The sequence below is a fragment of the Netta rufina genome, assembly GCF_964035555.1.
Source record: "Netta rufina genome assembly, chromosome: Z".
In the NCBI taxonomy this organism is placed as follows: domain Eukaryota; kingdom Metazoa; phylum Chordata; class Aves; order Anseriformes; family Anatidae; genus Netta; species Netta rufina.
This window is the reverse complement of record NC_140126.1, coordinates 5,448,080-5,468,436: the sequence shown is the minus strand read 5'-3', so window position 1 is coordinate 5,468,436 and position 20,357 is coordinate 5,448,080. Positions and strand designations below refer to the sequence as shown.

The following is a 20,357-nucleotide window of genomic DNA, read 5'->3' as shown; positions in this document are numbered from 1 at the left end:
ATTAGAGATGACGCTTGCGAAGAAATGAGGTGTGTGTGTGATACTGAGCAACCATTGTTGCAGCCTCCCACGGTTCCCTGGGATTCAGAAAACTCCTCACCCTAAAATTTAACAATGCCATCATGTTTTTTTAGTGTTACTGTACCAAACCACCCAGGAGATTCTGAGCCTTTTCTAACAGCACATTAATGAGTATACAACATGCTAACTACATCACTTCCCACTGATGTCAATGGCAAAAGAGATTCACAGGAAAGCTGATGCAGGCAAAGATGCAGCAATCAGTCCTACCACATCATGCAGTCATTCAACGTGGGTATTCACAGCTCAGCAGTGGCAGTGCACATGACCCTGCTGCCCACAGGTAGACGCAGCCTGCAGCCCCAGAAACACCGATACTGTCAAAGAGATGCAAGGTTGCACGTTAGTTTAGATATTTTGTGGAATAAAAAAGCTGCATTAGGCAGCCATAAGTCTCCCCCTCCCAACCCCTTGAATAATGTATGGCCAAGGTGCGTGTTACAGAGCACAAAGAAAGGGATAAAAAAAGAACTTCAAATTTACCATTTAAATATTGTATGTCAACAGTTTATTAAGACTCCTTGGATAGCAAATATTTTCATAACAGTGCATTAGTGATGTACATAAATTCATGATACAAACAAACAAGACCTGAAATGATTTGACAAATAATCACAGCATATCAGTGGAAGAGCTGGGAACAGAACTACTGCTGTCCCATTTGAAATACAAGGTGCAACTTCTGCAGTACACATTTTGTTAGCAAAAATCTCCATATGTTCATTTTTACAACACTATAGATCTGCACCTGCAAGTCAAGAAATATCAAGTGTTTGATTTTCAAAAAGATTCATGACTGCTCACCACTTCAAGAAAAAAAAAAAAAAAAAAGAAAAAAAAAAAAGACAGGAACACAAGAAGCCTTTGTTAGTTCTGTACTTCAATTCAGACACCTCTGGCTCCTGATTCAGTCAGACCATGCTTTTTTTCCATTACCTAGGGGAGAAAAAAGTGCAAATTATTTAAAAGCTCCAAGTATCTTTACTGAATTTGTACAGATTTAGAAAAAGAAATATCTGTTTCTGCAGCCAAAATTAAAATCAGATCATGGTCCTTCAAAGAGCCCCCTTATCCTTCACAAAAGTATTTATTCCTTGGAGCAGAGAAACTGATGCACATCTTTCAGCGTTGCTTGCATGTCCTCATACTCTGCAAACTTGCAAGCATCTTCCAGCTTCAGCCAGCGGAAAGCTTGGTGCTCATCCGAGAGCTTGATTTCAGTGTTACAATCCTTCACCTCTGCCAGCCAGTAAACAACGGTCTTGGGTTTGCCATGGACGGGATAATGCAGTTCTTTCTTGTACCCCTCCACGAGGGTGAGCTGGCTGGCCTGAAGACCTGCCTCCTCCTGCGTTTCCCGGAAGGCTGTCTGCAAGTCATCCTCTCCTGGGTCCACGTGGCCTGTCAAGAATGTGAAAATGTAAGTCTCCAAGATGGAAACTCAGACTTTGTTTATGCAGTTGACAACAAGGAAACATTGGGAGGACACCATAGCTGATACAGAACTGAAATGGAGAGCAGAGATTGCTCATCAAACATTCATCTCTTGATTTTGCTTTTGTGCCATTTATACTTTTTTACACTGCATTTTCTGAAACTATCAGTGGCCTGTTAGCATGAGAAATCTTCCCAGTCCTCCACTTGTCTTCTGGAGCACTCTGTACCTGTAATGCTCCACCTTCGATCACACTTCAGGCTAAAGACTGAGCACCTTTGGAATACTTTTCCTTTAGCCAGTAAGAGGGAGGACTGCAGATCTGCAAGAGTCTTGGCTCTCAACCTTTCCCTCCCACAGAAGCTTAAGGCTCAGTTCTGCAAAACTCTTACTCATGCCAACAGCACAGAAACAATGGGACCAGACACCAACAAATGCCATTTGAAAGCTAGGTTTCATAAAAAAAGCTTTCGGTCATTTGACTCACAGCTTAGGACAACACTATGAAGGTGACAGAGCACTGGAACAGGTTGCCCTGGGAGGCTGTGGAGTCTCCTTCTCTGGAGACATTCAAAACCTGCCTGGACGCGTTCCTCAGTGGCATGATTTAGGTGTTCATGTGCCGGTAGGAGAATTGGACTAGACGATCTTTCAAGGTCCCTTCCAATCCCTAACATCCTGTGATTCTGTGATTTTAAGTACTACAAAGAGTTGCAACATCTTTTTATATTTAAAAAAAAACTGTGAAAAGTTGCTAAACAGAACTAAACTAGCTTCCTGCATCTCCTTCTTGTTCCAGCACATCCTAAACCACCACGATGTCAATCCTGAAATCACTTCAACTGGAAAAGCAGAATGAATCACACAGGGGATTAAAAAAAAAAAAAAAAAAAAAAACAACAAAAAAAAAAAACTCCAAGCACATGGTTAAAAGGTGGCTGCGCTTCAATGGTAGATCAGATGCTTATGAACCCTGAGCCACCCCAGAATCATATAGATGCAGTTATCATGTGAAAGAGACCACCAATATTTTCTCCTCTGCAGGGATATGCAGCAATTACGGGTATTTTTAATTTCTCTCACATATTCCCCTCTGAAATACAGCACACCTAAATGCTAGCCCTGTCAACAGCTGGTCTTCTCGGACACCCGATTTGTTTCACGTCGCTTAGAATGAGAGGTGCCATTACAAACAAAGGATAAATATAACATATCCCCAGCTGTTTGTATTTTTGTTGAGAAATGTCAGATTTGGTTTTCTCATGAAAGATCCAGACAAGACCATAAATAGAACAAGCCAAGCAAGATCTCAAAAAAGCAACTTAACAGGAGTTGGGAAGCTTCAAAAAAAGGGGTGGGGAGTGGTGTTTAAGCTTTATTTTACCCCTGGTGTAGCTCTATTTTCTACTTAGGTGTCTGCAAATAGCCACGATTTTCACAGAGATGAGTGTTCTCTCAGGTCCCAGTTACCCAAAGCAACCCTTTAGTACTAGATGAGCAACCCTTTTAGAAGTGGGGTACGTGGGGAGCTCATGTTGCTCCGTCAACAGGTCTCACTCACTTCTGTGTGTATCACTAGCTTAACCACCCTCTTACAATGCAACATCATCTCAAATTCTAAATACACTTCTGTTTCAAAAAGCAACTGTGCAGAAAACAGCATCTGATGTCTTAGATATTTGAGATCAAATATGCTGAGGCTTTAAGTAAAAATATTTTCTCAGCACTGCAAGTCATCTCCTTCTTTTTGAGGATAAACTTATTTTCATCTTGTACATATACAAAGCTGGGACTTGGAGCAACAGAATCCACCCGGCCTTGAACAGCTGGATTCCTTTTATAGCATCCACAGTAAATGCCCACAGAACATCCACAAACAGTCAGTAACCAGTTCCTTTTATGATAATAATGATCCAGTTACCAAATAAGCAATGAGCTGACGCAGCAATAAAGCTGGAGACCAGGGTTCAGTTTCAACCCACAGGGCACAAATGCTACCTCCTGCCCACCAGCACAGGGAGAGGCAATCACCTCACCCCACTGACTGTTGCTAACCTCCAGCCTAAACTCAGTAAGTTCCCACTTTGTGCTATACACTCTACCCACCAGGAGCAAAAGGGATCACTGGCAGCACATCACACCACGTTCCAGCTCCTCAAAGCCATTTGCACTAGTAAACAAGCCCTGCATCCCCTGTCCATCCGACTCGACTTGTGCAAAGTCACAGATCTAGAAGCAGGGATCAGGCTGATGAAGTTCTGTAGGGAATACAGTTTAATCCCATAAAGGCTGGAGCTGCTTAGGGACCTTTAAAATACCAAAGTACAGCTGTAGCTGTAAGTGGGCTTGCCTCCTGTGTGCTCTTGGAGAGGTGATTATAACTTCTCATTCTGGCTCCTGCCACATTACATCAAGATCTGCACCACATACAAGTTATATTATTGCACCACATAGCCTGGGGCTGCCTTTGAAGACCACTCAAATTACAGAGAATATATAATGTAATAGCACCTTCATTTATTGCCCTCAGCTCTGTACCAAGCTACTAGTAAAGGCTGCCATCAGATTGTGGTTTCTGATCTACAAAACCTTTAACGATATGATCTGAGTGTGTGAGACGTACACCTGAGTCATTTCACTTGCTACTGTGCTGGCTTGTCCTGAATTACTGTGTTCCCAGTACCTTTCTGCATGGATCTCTCCTCTCACAACAGTCGTGTCCCAACTTAAGGTTTTTGGCTTTCCAAAGGCTGCAAACTCTTCTCCACTGAGGTTTTGGTGAAGTGGAGGGAGGGAGAGGTTTGGAAAGTTTTGTTCTTTCCACTGATAGGAGAGCACAGCTGATTTTGTTACTAGCTTTTTTTTTTTTTTTTTTCAATTTACAGACTCCTGTTCACGAACTGCTCACGTGCTGTGCTACTTCACAAACTGAGTAACACAAATTAGGGGAAAGAAATCCCAGGGGGTAAGAAATAGCATCTAGGGAGATCTACAACGAACCTGAACTCTCCGCGTTGTGCTATTCCCGGCACCAGGGCTGGGACAGCGCTGGCACTACCCAACACCGGCTCTGCCACAGAGTTCCCCTTCCAGCTGCCCAGAAGGCGCAACCATGCCAAAAACGCCAGCTGATAGCCGCCCCCAGAGCTGACCCCGGCAGCACCCAGCAGACCTCAGGCTGCAACCTGACAAGAAGGCAGAGCAGCGGGTTATGGGCGCAAACATCACCTTTGGGTGGCGTCCAGTGGTGGGTGCCGTAAGAGGTCTGCAGGAGGAGGTACTCGATGCCGTCAGCCGGCCTGGAGGACGCCGCCGGCTGCAGCCTCCTGTAGATGATCAGCCCACAGGCCCTGGCCGCCATCTCCCCGCTCGTTCCCTGCAGGGGCCAAGCAGAAATGACGTGGGGCTGGGGCAGCGAGCCCTTCCCTTCGCTGCTGCCGTGCAATTAAACCACGTCCCGTGCAATTACACCGCGTCCCCGGTGACAACCCGTTGAGGTGTGAAAATGGAGCCCTTCCCTCTGCGAATGGGGCAGGATGAGCCTGTATTAAAAAAAAAGCTATATATATATATATATATAAATATGTGTGTGTTTTGGGGCACGAAATGGGACCTGTGTGCTGTTTCTTTACAACTGATACATAACATAGCAGGCAGCAGGGACAGAAAACGATAAGGAGCCAGGACAGCCGGCCCTATAACGCCCTGAATTTCCCTGCAGAAGCCCCACAGGGGCGGATAACGCCCGGCTGCTGCCCGCGGAGCCCCCATCTTGGGGCTGGGGTTGGGGTTGGGGCTGGGGACCCCTTCGCCCCCGGAACCCCCCTCCGCCCCCCGCGGTTCCCCCCCGGACCCCTGAGCGCGGCGCACGCCCCGCTCCCTGCCCTCACCTTGGCTTCCGGATCGGGAGGCGAGGAGGCGGGCCCAACGCGCGGCTGACAGCCCGCTCAGCCAATCGCAGCGCCCGCTCCCCCCTTCCCTTACGCCCTTAACCCCGCCTCCCTCCGTCTGATTGGCTCCTCCCCAGAGAGCCGCGCGCGCCACCGTTTGAAGCGGGCGAGGCGTTGTTGCCATGGAGACGCGGCCTAGGCGCCGCTCGCGGAGCCTCCGCGCCCGCTGAGGGGACCGGGGGAGACCGGGGGTGGCGGGGCCCGGCCCGGCCCGGCCCGGCCCGGCCCGGCCCGGCCCGGTGCTGCAGGGAGCGTGCGGGCAGCGGGCAGCACGGCCCCGGCCGGCTTTTATCTGGGCTGAACCCCTGATCAGGCGCGGAGGCTTCTTTTGGGGCGAAACTGTGAAGAAAACGGTAAAAGTTCATCCGGCACCGAGCTGCGGGGCTGAGGCGGCCCCTCCGAGCCCTGCGGCGGTACCCCCGGCACGCGGCAGCTCGTCGGGCTCTAATTATAAAATCAATGCTGGAAGCCAGCTGCTGAGCCCTGCCGGCCAGGGAGGCAATTTTCGAATTTTCGGGCGCAATTTTCGAATAATCGGCGCCCAGATATAGCTGCCGGCGGGCTTTGGGGGCGCGTGGCCGAGCTTCGGAGGCTTCCCCTGCAGCTGCTGCTGGGAGCAGTTGTCGGGGTCAGCTGCGGGATGGAGTCGCTCCTGGCTGAGCCCCCCAGCCTATGTTTGGTGTGGGGTGTGTGACCGCCTCGGTGCGCTGTCAGAGCACAAGCAGTTCGTTCAGTTGGCGTTTTTAAGTCTGTTTCAAATGTCGTTGAAATTAATCCGCTTTGCGCAACCTTCACCTCTCTGTGCTTTCTGGGTCAGGAGGAGATCAGCAGGGAAGCAAGGGCAGAAGAGCGTTGTACGGCTGGACAGGAGGGCTGTGTTCACAAGGAGGTGAGTGCCAGGCAGCCAGGCATGCTGCCCCACGCTCAGCCCTGCCCAGGCCACACAGTCTGCCCACAGTCACTCTGTGCACGCTGATAACGGTTCTCATTCTGCTTATGGAACGTTGGGAGCAACAGCACCTGTCGTTTTCCAGTCTTCATCATGAGGATGATGAAGGGAGTGGAGCATCTCTCTTACGAGGAAAGGCTGAGGGAGCTGGGTCTCTAGCTTGGAGAGGAGGAGACTGAGGGGCAACCTTATTGATGTTTATAAATATGTAAAGGGTGAGTGTCAGGAGGATGGAGCCAGGATCTTCTCAGTGACATCCAATGACAGGACAAGGGGCAATGGGTGCAAGCTGAAACATAGGAGGTTCCTCTTAAATATGAGACAACACTATTTTTACGGTGAGAGTGACAGAGCACTAGAACAGGCTGCCCAGAGGGGTTGTGAAGTCTCCTTCTCTGAAGACATTCAAAACCCTCCTGGAAGCGTTCTTGTGTGACATGATTTAGGCACTCCTGCTCCAGTAGGGGGATTGGACTAGATGATCTTTCAAGGTCCCTTCCAATCCCTTGTATTTTGTGATTCTGTAATCATAGTTACAGTAAGCAACTCGGGTACGTCATGAGCAAAGAAAAAAGTGTTAGTGCAGGGAGAAGACCTGCATCATGGTCCAACTGTAAAAGAGCTGTCAGTTAAGAATGAACGTGTTCTTTCCTTTCTACTTTTATTATATGGAAACTACAGATGGTTTTCTATGGGCATTTTTCATGTTTCTTCCTCATATTTTCAAAACAGACTGCTACAACACTTGTTCCAACTCATGTCAGAACATTTATTATCTCTTTGTGTATGTGTTCAGGGGCTTCCATAGCATAATCTTGCAATCTGATGAATGGATCTGTGGCAGTGATCTGTAAATATTTGAATTGGACCTTCATAGCTCCCTATCTACTTCATTAAACTAAAATTACAAACTTGTTTTGCAGTAGAGATTATCTCTTACTGTGGAGCTTGTGCTTATAGAAGTGCAACCACACCATGACCATGATTTCTTCACAGGAATGCCTTAGTATCCAAGGGATGGGATCGGAATGATTAAAGCATTTGATGTGGTTCCTGGGAAAAGCAAATTAGACATTTGTTTCTGGAGGGATTAATCAGATTTCACTTTGGATAACAGATACAAAAGAGCTTCAAGTTCAGATGAATAAAAAATAACGGAGTATGACTAGTAACACAAGTTAATAAGTCTCCCTTTTCTCTGTTGTAGGTTTGTCAGTAAAAATTGGCTTTCTTCTGGTCTTCTGCTCTGTACCTCAAAAAACAACAAACACCTTGGCACAGCACCTGAAGACGCGTTTGGGGTAATGTGCTTAAAAGTAATGAGAACGTAACCTGGTGTAGTTGTGGTTGGAAGAGGAAACATACCTACTTTCTAGATGTTTTTACAGATCTTTCAAAGTTCTTAACATCTGTTTTTTTGTATGCTGTTCGTAAACTGGAATGATTTACACAATACAAAGTGATAGGCAGGAAAACTAGGTGTTTAAGTTTTGTGTACTGATTAACAATTATTACTTTTAGCAGATACCCATGAGAATTATGTCTAATAAGAATATTTAATGATCAGACTGCAGCTTATGGTTTAGAATAATTATGTTAAGTTACAGAATTAAATGTATAGATGCATTAATTTACATTTGTAAGGTTAGGAGTGGTTACATAAGGTTACACATAAGGTTTCTTCACTTGTTCATGACTTGATTTCCCTAGTTTAAAATCAGGATATTGTGACAGTACTGCCATGTCTCAGAGGTGGCAATAAGGAGTACCAGAGGAAGTCAACTAAAATTGTCAGGTAAATATGAGTGAGTCAGAATGGGATAACAGAGCACGTGAGTGTTACTCAAGTGAACAGTGCACTGAGATCTTTAATATATCAGAGTTTAGTGAGGATCCAGATATCGTGGCCTAAAGCTGCTTCATTCTTATTATAGTTTATGTAGGGATTTTACAAGATTTATATTATGCAGTGACTGACACTTGCTGAGTGAGTATCTGAAGGCCAGTCTTTTCTCCAGTTAGAAAAGTGTTTTGAGAATAAAAAGATCTGTCTAAAAGCTGATTAATAATTAGAAGCATTTTAAAATTGTGGATCAGATCCTGGAACATAATTTTGTGGTACATTTATTTCCTTCACAATACGTAAAATGTCATCATTGGTTTCCACTATTTATACTTGGCATTTTCCTCATCTTTATAGCCTTTAAGAACCTTAAAATATGGAAACAGTTCCTCTCTGATGACAAGGTGTGACCTTATTCTGTGCTTTGAGTTGGTCCCTTTATATAAAATTCTACCACATCATTACAATAACTAATCACCTATTACCAGCATCGTACAGACTTTCAAGATTTGTCTAAAACTTCTTTGCAAAAGAAGTAAGTTGTAGAGGCCTCAGGTTTGCCGCACAAAGATGGTGGGCTGAATGGAGAATTATGCTTCCAGACTCGCTTCTTTCTCAAAACAGTTGTCACTTACAACTATTTTAAGAAGTTTTAGGCTTTTGTCACATGTAGTCCAGTTTTCAGGGAAGTGACGCAGAGCTTCAGGACTTGGCTGGGCTTTAATATTAAACTACAACATTGAAGAATGTTCTGTTTTTCTGCACCAAAAAACAGCATTGTCTCATGCGTACAAATTAAGTTAGATCCTGACACTAGCTGGGAGAATGCTGGCTGTTACTCACTGTAGAAAAGCAAAGGTCTTCTCTCTTTTTGCCAGAAGATGGCATTATTATTAACAATTTAGGATTCTTGGAAACATACCAATACTCCCTTACTTCTTTACAAAGTTACTGTGAAAAACTATGTGTCAGTTTTAGAAACACTGTCTTTGGACACGATCTACAATGTTGGACAAATTAAGGTATTCTTTTTATGGGGAGACAGGCACCTCATTTTTTCAGAGGACTGATGATTAGAAGGCCAAAAAGGTTTCATTGTGATCATTTGTTCTGACAACTGTAATTCCCGTGAATTCTTTCTTGTGTGAACCAGACTAAATTTTCTAAAAATAGTCTACTCTTGAGTTTTGAAATGATCCAAGATGCTAGAGCCATGACCTTGGCTTATTTTTTTTCATAGTTAATATTAGTTAATGTTGAGTTTTCCTGGGTTGTGTAATAGCTGTTCTATGGATGGAGAGATACCAGAGTTATCTCCTGGAACCACCTAGATCCAGCAGGATTTATTATATCTGGGGAAGCAAAGCAGTTATATAACTTTTAGGACCATCAATAAGATGTACTGAGCTGCTTACATGTCTCAGAATTAACCTTCTTGTATGTTCTGCAGTACCTATATTAATTGGATTTTCCATATTTTGAGAGTCTTAGTCACTCGTTACCTCAGATAATGGAAATCTGGCTGCACAGTTATTTCTGGCTGCTTAAATATATTTTGTTTAATTTTTAGTTAGAACCTTGAGTTTGAAATTCTTAATTCTCTCTCTGTGCCTGTTACTCTTTTTTTGGGAAGCGTTTCCATTTTTTTTCCTTTTTTTCCTCCTCAAAACTGTGCCCAACATTATCATTCAAATAGACGTTAACACAAAAGTAGTTCTTGTGCTAATTTTTGGCCAATCTGTTTGTATTTAACATAAGCATATGTAAAGATGTAAGTATAATCTAAGATACAAGAAGAATGAGAATAGGCAAATCTGATGGATTGTTTTCATGTTTAACAGGGAAATTGGTGTCTCAGATTTGTGTTTCAGCCTCTCCTTCCATCAAATAAAAGAGCTTTGCCATGGCAGTGCATACATACAGACAGGAACTGCTCTGGTTTTATATTTGGAACTACCTTATGTAAGACAGGCATTTTTCAAAAACATAACTCTCCCTGAAATGAAGTCTGAAGTTCCTGTGGAGTTTATCTGTTAGAGGTGAATGCTTACAAAAGTCTTTGTATATGTGTTGAAGTTAAACCCAAGAATCAGTACAGACTCTGCTAGCCTCTGTCAATTTTGATTTTTTCCTCCCAGGATCTAATAATCTCAACAGTGGCTTGGCTTTACTTCAAGATTGAGAGTCACATCACTTATGCATTTGTGAGAAAAATCTCAATAATTTTCTTCAGACTGGGTCTTCTGTGAAGCTATTTTATTCATGATTGCAATGGTGGGCATCCTGCAAGCAGGAGTGCACAGTAGCAGTTTATCATAACCTTATATTCCCTATTACACAACACCTGATTTCTCCCGTTTCCTTGTTGGCTGAGTACTACAGGTTCATAAATGTCTCAATGCCTTTCCATACCACACAGGTACAATTTAATTTGACCACCCGTTAATTTCTCCTTTTTTTTTTTTTCCCCTTCTTCTGTCGTGACTGGAGGGCTCGTGTGATTTTTGTTTTTACTGATTTTGTACTGCTCCTCCTGTTTTCCTTAGTTATCCTCCTTATTTTGGGACAGTGGGACCTTCCCCTTATCTGCTTAATATACTCAGCACTGCTGTGCCGCACAATCATAGAATATCCCGAGTTGGAAGGGACCTTTAAGGATCACCAAGTCCAACTCCTGGCACCACACAGGTCTACCCAGAAGTTTAGACCATCACTTTTGATATGCAAGGTTAGTGGAATTTTCCACCACAGGAACACCTTCTATTGCAAAAACACAATTTTGTTTTTCACATATTAAATAAGTCTGCTTACACACTGCTGGCTTTGCCTTGAAGCTTGTTACTGCTGAATCACATAATTTCATTATGGCTAGCTACTCTCCACATCTTAGACTGTAACTTCCAAGTTGCTTTAGATGTCCCCTACTGTACCTGTTGGCCTCTTTAATATCCTACACAATCAGCACTTTAATAGAATCTTTTTTCCTTTGTTGTTGTCATTGTAACTTAATGTGTTTACTAATACGAAGATGATATTTAGTGACCATATTTTCTTTTATAACGTTATTGTAGAAATGCTTGTAAATCGTTCCAAAGAACTTCCCTTGAATTACAGGGAAAAATATTTAGCCTTAAACAAATTGGTTTTATTGACTATTACCGTAACTTTCTTTTTTAAACAAAGACATAAGAAGGCAGCGGGCAATGGATACTTGAGGGGCTATCCTTTTCCCGTTTTATGGAACAAGTAAAAATATCTGCAGATATTAATCCATCTGGATAGAGACAGCTGCACAATGTATTGCTTGGGAGACATGAGTTAAGAAGCTGAGGGTTTTTTGGCATACCTTTCAGTGATGCATGTTGCTTTTTTGGGTTTCCCAAGAATGCAAGTATGGCGTTCCAGTAGCATATATAGATTTAGAGAAATTCTGTGTTTCAGATTTCACATAATGTTTCAGCTAATGTTCAAGAACACCTAGAAATACTCACAAGATTCATGAAACACAAAAGACAGTTACACAAGAAAACTACAACTTTACAATAGTTCATCTATAAGATGAACAATCCTAATTTTTCTCAATGAGGTGATGACAAATGCAGTTTCTTCTCCTTTGGTTAGTTAACCAGGGGTAGCTGAACCACATTAGACCACGTGCTCTGATATTAAATTGGGTATCTAAAATTAGGCATTTTGCATTCTGTGAGCTTGAGGACTGGGTTTCAGTAGCTGCGGCATTCATTGAGTAGACATCAGGCATGTAGGAGCTCTGCAGCAGTAAGTAACACTGCAGCATGTGTTTCTTACCCATTATTTCCTATCATGTATGATTTTAAAACAGTTTCAGAGGTAAAATATTTTCTTCATGTTTAGTTTATCTTTATTATTACTATATCCTATATTGTTTAGCATTCCAGTGTATTGTAATGATCTTCTAACCTAACTGCAGGTGATGGCATCTGGGGAAATGTGTGGTTTCTTCATTAGTATCTTGGTCTCCTGGGATGTTTCATCTAACTCAAATATTTGTCTTGTTTGATTTCTTGTAGACGTTAGCTTGAAGATGGCATCGTGTCTTTATGAATGCCTTTGTGAGGCAGAACTTGAAAAATACTATCCCCATTTTGCTGCCTTTGGCCTTCAGAAGATTGATGAGCTTGCCAAGGTTTCCATGAAAGATTATACCAAACTAGGGGTACACGACATGAATGATCGCAAACGACTCTTTCAGCTCATTAGAATAATCAAAATTATGCAAGAAGATGAAACTGTAAGAGACTTGAGCAAGCAAGATTTCCAACCAAGTGGCCTTTTCATTCAGCCTCAGGTGACCAGATCGGGTCCCCGTAGACAGCTGCGTTTTGAGTCCTTCTTTGAGGAAAATGGTGGAACAGTTAAAGACTCTGAGCCGGAATCCTATGGTCCATCTGAGTTCAGTGCCAATGAGGAGAAGAACAGTCTTGTGGAGCTGTTGGGACACACTCAGCCACATGATTCAGAGATGATAAGGTTAACCAGAAGAGATGTAAATACTCCTGGAATATGCACAAAAAATGAACTGAGCTGCACAACAGTTTCTGATGATATTGCTCCTCTCCTGGGGGATTCTGAAACTCCCATCATCCAGACAGTAACTCACATTTCAGGATATAATTATGGACTACCTCATTCCTGTATCAGGTAATAATGAGTTACCTTCATTTTACTATATTTCACGTTAGTCATAATTAATTCTTTCTTCACAGGGGATGAGAATCTGCCTTCATGGCAAACAAGCAATGCTACTGCTACAAAAGCTATACAGAGCAATAGAAAATCTAACAGAGATATTAATAAGTGCTTGCAACTCTCCAAGTCTGGTAGAAGAAATCAGTTGAATTCACCAGCTGCGACTCACCAAGATTGTCTAAGAGTAGTCTTATCTTTCAGGATATAAGGCTTTGTTTTCTTTGTGTTTTCTTTGTTCTTTGTGCTTTGGCCAGTCTTTCTGTTTTTCTTTCCTTAACACTGTTTTGCAAAACTTTACTTTTTCAGAATAATGTGCTGCCTGTTGGTAAGTTCATCAAGTTTATCCCAGTAAAAATGATGCATGCTGTGAACTATCTTTGTTCATAAAGAAATTTCTGAACTGGAGCTTTAAAAAGAACCACTGAGTAGGGATACAGACACGGGGAGAGGTATGCCTTGCAGCTGCTCCATGAGCACAGGATTTGTAGCATTCATGCATTTTCCAGTATTTGGTAATGGGGGAGCTACTGTTTTCTGAACCCCTGGTAAATCTAAAGCACGAAGTAACTTTTATTGGCTTATACTGGGCAGATAAGCACTGTGTAAACTGCCTGAGTTAAAAACCATCATCTAAAAAGACTCAAATCAGCTATCACTACATCCAAAAGCATTCAAACTCAGTAGGTGTCTCCCAGGATTTGTTATTTAGGCGTCTAGGGATATACCACTATGTCAGAGCACCATCAGGCTTCTGTTTGGAAGTTGCCTTGGATCCAGGCACTAGCTGTTCCTGCAGTGAGCCTTTTGAAGGTTCTGGTTCAGCAAACAGAAGCACGTAGCTCCCTGCAGCTATACCACCAGAATCTAGTTGTTACGCTGTTATGGCAGGGTTTGAAATGATAACTTTGTGCAGTGGTTTGTGCAGAGAGAGAGAGATGCTGTCACCATGCTGGAAAAGTACAGAGGTGGCACAGTGGTTAGAGAGAGTGCTTAACCTGTGAGATGAAAGATCTGGGTTTGTAACTCCCCTTTGCTGGAAAGAAGTAATTCCTACCATTCCCACCTTCCAGAGGAATGCACTAACCTCCTAAATGTATTGGCATCTTAGTGCATTCTCTGTCTCCTCTGGAAGCCGAGGCAAGGTGAACAAAGAGGGCAGGATTCATGGTGCTAGAAAGTAAGAAGTGATGAAATATAACCTCACGGTTCAGCTAGAGGAGTTCAAGATCTTAAATCCTGTGATAGAGCCGTGTTCTCCATTGTTCTCACTTTCTTCCCTTGTTCTTTTTTTTTCCTAAGCACATTCTTCTCTGCCCAGTGTAAAAGCTCATCTCATGGGCTTTCTGCATCCTGCTCCTGACACGCCTGAGTTCCTTCTCTTTTGACCACAGACTGCATGTTCTGCATTCCAGGCCTGGGGCCACTCTGCTGACACTTGGGTGTCTGATTCCTGTTTTGCAAGTGCCCAACTCCTCCAGTGAATCCATGCCCATGTCACCTTGTGATTTGCCCACTGTCTAGTCTCATCTATAAGAAACATTGGAAAACAATGGCATGATGTTAGATTGCAGAAAGAAAAGAGCTCTTATAATATGTTTAATAAATTTTCACTTGTCCACAGCAAATGACAGTAGCAGACAAGACACAGTTGTTCTTCTGACCTATTGTTTAATCTCATTTTTAATGATCTGTTTTGAGATTATTATTTTTTCTAATAATAATAAAGTAGAAATTGTATTTTATAACAATGTTTTTAAGAAAGGTTAATAGCAAATCTAAACTTGAGGTTCATCATATAAAATTAAAATGCATTCTGTTCCCCTACAAATTATAGTCAATTAAAGGTACCTCGTAGAAAGAATCTATGCCTCTCCTATCATAAACAGAACCTCCAAGCATTCATGATTTCTTTTCTCCAAATCCTGCAATCTATCCTTTCTCCTTCATGCTCATAGAGAGAGAGAAAAAAAAAAAAAAACACCACAGCTCTTTCTGGAGATCACCAAGTCCAGCCTCTGGTGACATGAGAATGAAACTTCAGAGCCTCTGATCCTTTGATGGACAACATCTGGTGCCTACTGATACCCATAAGCTCTCACTAAATTATGAAGCATCTTATTTCAAGTATCATAGCCTTTCTTTTGAGGGGAAGGAATTTTCCATCTAAGTACAGGGACTGGTCCTGGTCTGCATAGGAAAGCCATGCTAAAATTAATGGGACTCCAGTTACCATAAAGATTTCTTGTGTGTAGTCTTTGAAGACCACATCTTAAGATTTATATCTGCATGTTGTCTGCTTCTGAGGAGTCATGCAATGGAGCAGGAATGATATGATGAGTTTATAGCTGTAATGAGACATCAAGTAACTTGTACTCTTGCTGCGTTTTTGGTTTTCATTTACCAGGCAGCTATTACATGTTAGTTTTCTTTTTCTGTGTTAGGAGATTTTGGAAGGGCATTTGAATAGCATGGCAGAAACACTGCTTTGGGGCAACTAAGGGCTCGATTAAAATGACTTTTTTCCTAATAAATGGATGTTCAAGTCCAGGCTGAAAACTGTTACTCGCTTGTATGAAGACAGATGGAAAAAGAGAAAGGCAGAATTAATATGTTTTGGTTGAATTCAAGCATATTGCATATGCTGCGTTGCAAAATGCTTTACACAGCAGGTTAACCAATGAAACACTAAATGACCTTACACTTCTAAAGTGTCTGGAAGGGAGCTGAAGTAGACTTGGCAAAACACAAGAAGAGAACTTTGCCTGTGGTTTGAAGCCATGTACTTTTTTATGATAAAAGTAACAAATTGGATAGAAGACCAAAGGGGAGATAACGAAGAGATCAATATTTCAAATTCTCTTTGAGCTGAGCAGGAACACAGTGATACTGTCTTGTTTCTTAGCTTAAGCCATGTGTTTCTTAGTTTAAACTCATAACCTGTTTGACAGGGTGAAACAGAAAGGATAAGTATGAGTAAAAGAGGAAAAGCAACTGAGTATAATACACCTTTCCTCTCAAGATCTGTTCATACTTTTATCTGTACATAAATGACTATGTGTGACTGCAAATAATTTCAGCAAGATTCAATTTCATTAAGTTAACTTGGATATTATGCCAGCTTAAATCAGATGTTTGTGGGCAACTGAAAATATGCCAGTTCTGTAACAAGCTGAGGAATGTAGCTGTATAAACACAACTGTTCTTTTAGCAGAAATGCACAAGAGGTATTAGTCTATTTAGAAAAAAAAAAAAAACAGCAGAAACTTAACTGGGTAACAATGAGAGCTTTTCCTGATATGCCTTTAAAGACATAAACTTTTATCTGGTAAAGCTAAGAAACCAACTCATATTTATGCATATTCTAGATTCTGTTATCTGATTTTAAAGTGTAAAACTACAATTTTGTTGTAGATCCAGTACCTCAGAGAAAGAGACTCCATGGACAGAGAGTGAGAAAATCAGAGTGTGTGTCCGAAAACGTCCCCTAGGCCTAAGAGAGGAGCGACGCGGGGAGGTTAATATCATCACGGTGAAAGATAAAGAAACCCTACTTCTTCATGAGAAGAAAGAGGCAGTTGACCTCACCCAATATATCTTACAGGTAACATGCTCCACGTGCAGTTTGTGTTTATGGGCCACTTGCGTGATGGGATAAAGCAGATTGTATTTGGGATTTCAAAATGGGGAAACAGAAAAGGGCTTTCCCCTTATTGAAAAGGGCGCTTCTTGCATTGAACTGGATGGTGAGCTCTTCTGTCAGCTCCTCATTGCTATGTTTGAATTGCTCCTGACTTATGCCAGCCTGTGGCAGAAAACCTGAGCCCAGAATTTTAATCCCTCAAAAGCACGTCTCTTGCAGCTTTCTTTGCATGTGGCAAAATAAAACCGTCTGCTACGTGCTGTTGCTGGAGGAGAATTGCCTGCTGCTGAGTCTCCTCTTCAGTGAGGAGTTCCCTTTTCACTACCTCTGCACTGTAATTCTGTTTTAAATTAATCACGTATACCCTCATCCCCTCCCTTTCTTTGTTCTCAAATGCTTTTGAAAATTAAGTTCCCCTCTGGTCTTTGTTTCCAAATCCCAAATACCTTATGCTGTCATAGCTCAAATTCCAAGTTTTGACTGACAGCACCAGCAACAGAACAGTTTCTAGAGAGCAGCAAGCCATGCTCGCTCTACTGGGTGTTATTTTTGCAGCCTGGCTCCTGGGAACAACTGTTCAGAGTATCCAGTAAAAAATGAGTTTGCAGCTCTCTCAGGCCCGGTTTATGTACCACCTTTTACGGTGTGACACATGCAGCAATTCCACCCCACTCCCTCTATGGGAGCAGCAGTATTTGACATCTAGGCAGTGCTTATTGCCTTAGTGTCTCAGGGCTGAAATAACCACTAATTAATTTTGTTCTCTCAGTAATGACAAAAGCCATTTTGCTATAAATCAATATAGTCGAACAAAAGTACACTGTGGTGAAGGCTGTTCTGTTCCAAAGGACCCAGGAGAATTTCCCTGCCTCCAAATCTGGCTGCTCTCCCTGCCTCCAGCTCCTGTAGATGGGAAGCCAAGGGGTGCAGGCCAGATGGGAGGCGGTTCATGCTCCAGCTCCACGGCCAGGGGAATCAAGCTGCAGGCCTTTCAGAGAGCTCACCTGAGCTGTGAGACTTTCCCGTTTAACCTGCATGCTTGGCTAGTTTGTGCGTCATTACAGCAACTGTCACTCAGAGGGATCTACTACCTTAATTTACATCGCAGTGTATTTTTAGAGCACAACGTTAAACACCAGCCTATGGAGGCTCTTTCGAAAATGTGATATTTGTTTGTTACTGTCCCTGCAAATGCCATTCTTAACCTCAGAGAAGCCCATAATGAATGTACTTGCAGCCTTTCTAGAGACACTGCTGCTTTGGGTCAGCTCTAGAGTGTGAGAGGTTTTGGGGTTTTTTGCCCCTTTCTGAGATAATACAATCTGGCTTTGCTTAGGAATAGCTTCTGTCTTCTCTGGCACAAAAAGATCTTAAGTGTGGAGAACAGAGGCAGTCACAGCTGAGGTCTAAATTTTGAGTTCTCCTCTTCTCTACTCCTGTAGTGTTACTGTACAACTGTAGGCTGATTCAGGAATAGATGAGAGTTTCTTTTAATTAACATTTTCATTTTTTCCTTTCATTTTTTCCTTTCATTTTTTCCTTTCATTTTTTCCTTTCATTTTTTCCTTTCATTTTTTCCTTTCATTTTTTCCTTTCATTTTTTCCTTTCATTTTTTCCTTTCATTTTTTCCTTTCATTTTTTCCTTTCATTTTTTCCTTTCAGAAATGTTGTATGTTCTGCTTCAGAGTCATAGGAAATTAAGGCATCTTTGTTTCCCTTTTCCTTTCCTACCCTTAGTCTCCTCATTAGTCGTAATGGTCTGCATATGTCATGCTGTATGTTTAATGTGCTAGATTGTTTTGGACCTGATCCAAACCTGTACAAAGTCACTGGAAAGACTTCTGTTATTTAAATTTGCCTTTGAATGGGGGTGAAGGGGAAGTGAAACATATTCATTTTCATGTAAAGATCACGTTTATTTTTCAGCATGTTTTTTATTTTGATGAAGTCTTTGGGGAGTCATGTACCAATCACGATGTGTATATGAAGACAGCTCATCCTCTCATTCAGCATATTTTTAACGGGTAGGGCATCAGTGCTTACATTTTATTATTTTCTCACTTTTTTGTTTTCCAGTTTCATATGCTGCTTTAATTTTCCTTTGTCTGCTTTCATCTTTTGAAAAAAATACATTCATTTCAGCCTTTCCACATGCCTTCTCCCTTTTAGAATGTCTTTGATTGCAATTGTGACAAAGTAAATCAGGGGAGACTTTTGTCACATTCAGTGAGAAATCTAAATCACAGAGGAAGTTAAAACTGGGCCTCTGCTGTAACAAAAACACTGTGACCAACCGAGAACAAAAAGTGGGTGCCAGCATTTCTGACATCTAATCTCCACTCTAACAAAGATTTCTGTGTTGTATAGTGCGGGTATTTATACAGTTCACAGGGCAATAGAAATGTATTAATAACCTCGTGATTTATTTTTATTTTATTGATTTGTATAATAGAAAATATTAATAACCTTGCATTTTATTTTTATTTTATCGATTTGTATTTGTTCAGGGGGTTAATTGTGATTACATACTTCCTGATTAATGGGAAATAGATGGTAGCTATACACAGGTGATCTTATTTTCCTGCAAAGTAACAAGCTTGAATATAATAACATTTTTGAATTATTGAAGGAAAGGATTATGTAGCCATGTTGAAAAGTAACAAAATGGAGCATATTGGTTCTGAAAATAACCAAGTATCATCATCAGAAACAGAGTATCATGCTTTTGAGAAAATGAAAGTGAAAAAGGAGAATAAGGCTTATATCTTGCTGCATAATAATAATCACTAAGAGCAGATTTCACATTACAGCTAATCCAATAATGCTACCAAAAGAGCCATCCTGTTTTTTCTCAAATTTCCGTAACTTTTCTGTCTGTTCTGCTACATCCTTCTCACTGATTCTTGTCTGACCCCCCAGTGAGCTAATTCTGCAATCTAAGCTGCCAAGAAATTGTTCACCCATTGCAGTCCTACATTTTTACCCAATTCTCTGCATCCAGGAAGTACTGAGTCAGCTAAAAAGTCTTTTTTCAGAGTATGGGGGAGAATAAATCATTTGTTATGTAGCATTTCTTTTTTGGCTGATTCAGCTCTAAGTCTGTTCACCTCACACTTGTGGGTCCAATGCTTGTACAAGAGCCAGGATGGGGAAATAGGCAAGCAGTAACCTCAACTGATATGAACATGTAGTGCTGCAGAGCTGTATCCTGAGACCTACTTGACATTGTACATGCATTGCCATTGTAATGTTAAGGTGATATGATGACAAAGATGCAGCAATCAGGAAAAAGTGAAAAGCAAAGTTTGTGGTTACACTGTCTGGAATTAATGTAGCAAACAGCTCTGTGCCACTGGAAGATGCTGATCCTCTTCTTTCCCCCTCTACTGGGCACATTCCCATAGGTTACGTGAAGCCAATTTGAGCATATTTAATGATCCTCTGTGAGTTATTTTACTCCATTGAAATTGCAGAAGATAAACCTGCAAAGAAAATGAGAAGCTTTCTGCTCTGTCAGTGCAGTAAAGTCAAACATCAGAGCCAGCACAGAGGAAGAGCAGGTCAGTGGGGCAGGTCACACGGCTGGTAGCAGAGGAATGGAAGATCAAGACCTTCCCCTCATCAGCAACAAGCCATTAGATTGAATTAGCTGCATGCTGGACTGCAGTCCAAGACAAACTAATCTCACTCAGTAAATTACTTATAGTGCTAACCTTCATCAAGTACAATG

The 20,357-nt window shown here is 41.9% G+C and overlaps 2 protein-coding genes across 2 annotated transcripts in view; one reads left to right on the top strand and one right to left on the bottom strand.

Annotated features, from left to right (window-relative positions):
- Positions 1 to 572: 572 nt before the first annotated feature.
- On the bottom strand, positions 573 to 4,881 carry NUDT2 (nudix hydrolase 2). Its single transcript, XM_084304993.1, has 2 exons — positions 4,745 to 4,881; positions 573 to 1,482 (listed from the first exon to the last, which is right to left on the bottom strand). Exons 1-2 carry the CDS (start codon positions 4,875 to 4,877, stop codon positions 1,169 to 1,171), a joined length of 447 nt encoding a protein of 148 aa, XP_084161119.1. The 5' UTR covers positions 4,878 to 4,881; the 3' UTR covers positions 573 to 1,168.
- Positions 4,882 to 6,290: 1,409 nt separating this feature from the next.
- Positions 6,291 to 20,357, top strand: part of KIF24 (kinesin family member 24) — a 31,416-nt gene continuing 17,349 nt past the window's right edge. The window contains exons 1-5 of the mRNA XM_084305432.1: positions 6,291 to 6,355; positions 7,623 to 7,716; positions 12,308 to 12,938; positions 16,398 to 16,587; positions 18,554 to 18,651. Coding sequence (XP_084161558.1) covers positions 12,322 to 12,938; positions 16,398 to 16,587; positions 18,554 to 18,651 — 905 coding nt within the window. The 5' untranslated portion in view covers positions 6,291 to 6,355; positions 7,623 to 7,716; positions 12,308 to 12,321. The remainder of the gene's footprint in view (positions 6,356 to 7,622; positions 7,717 to 12,307; positions 12,939 to 16,397; positions 16,588 to 18,553; positions 18,652 to 20,357) is intronic.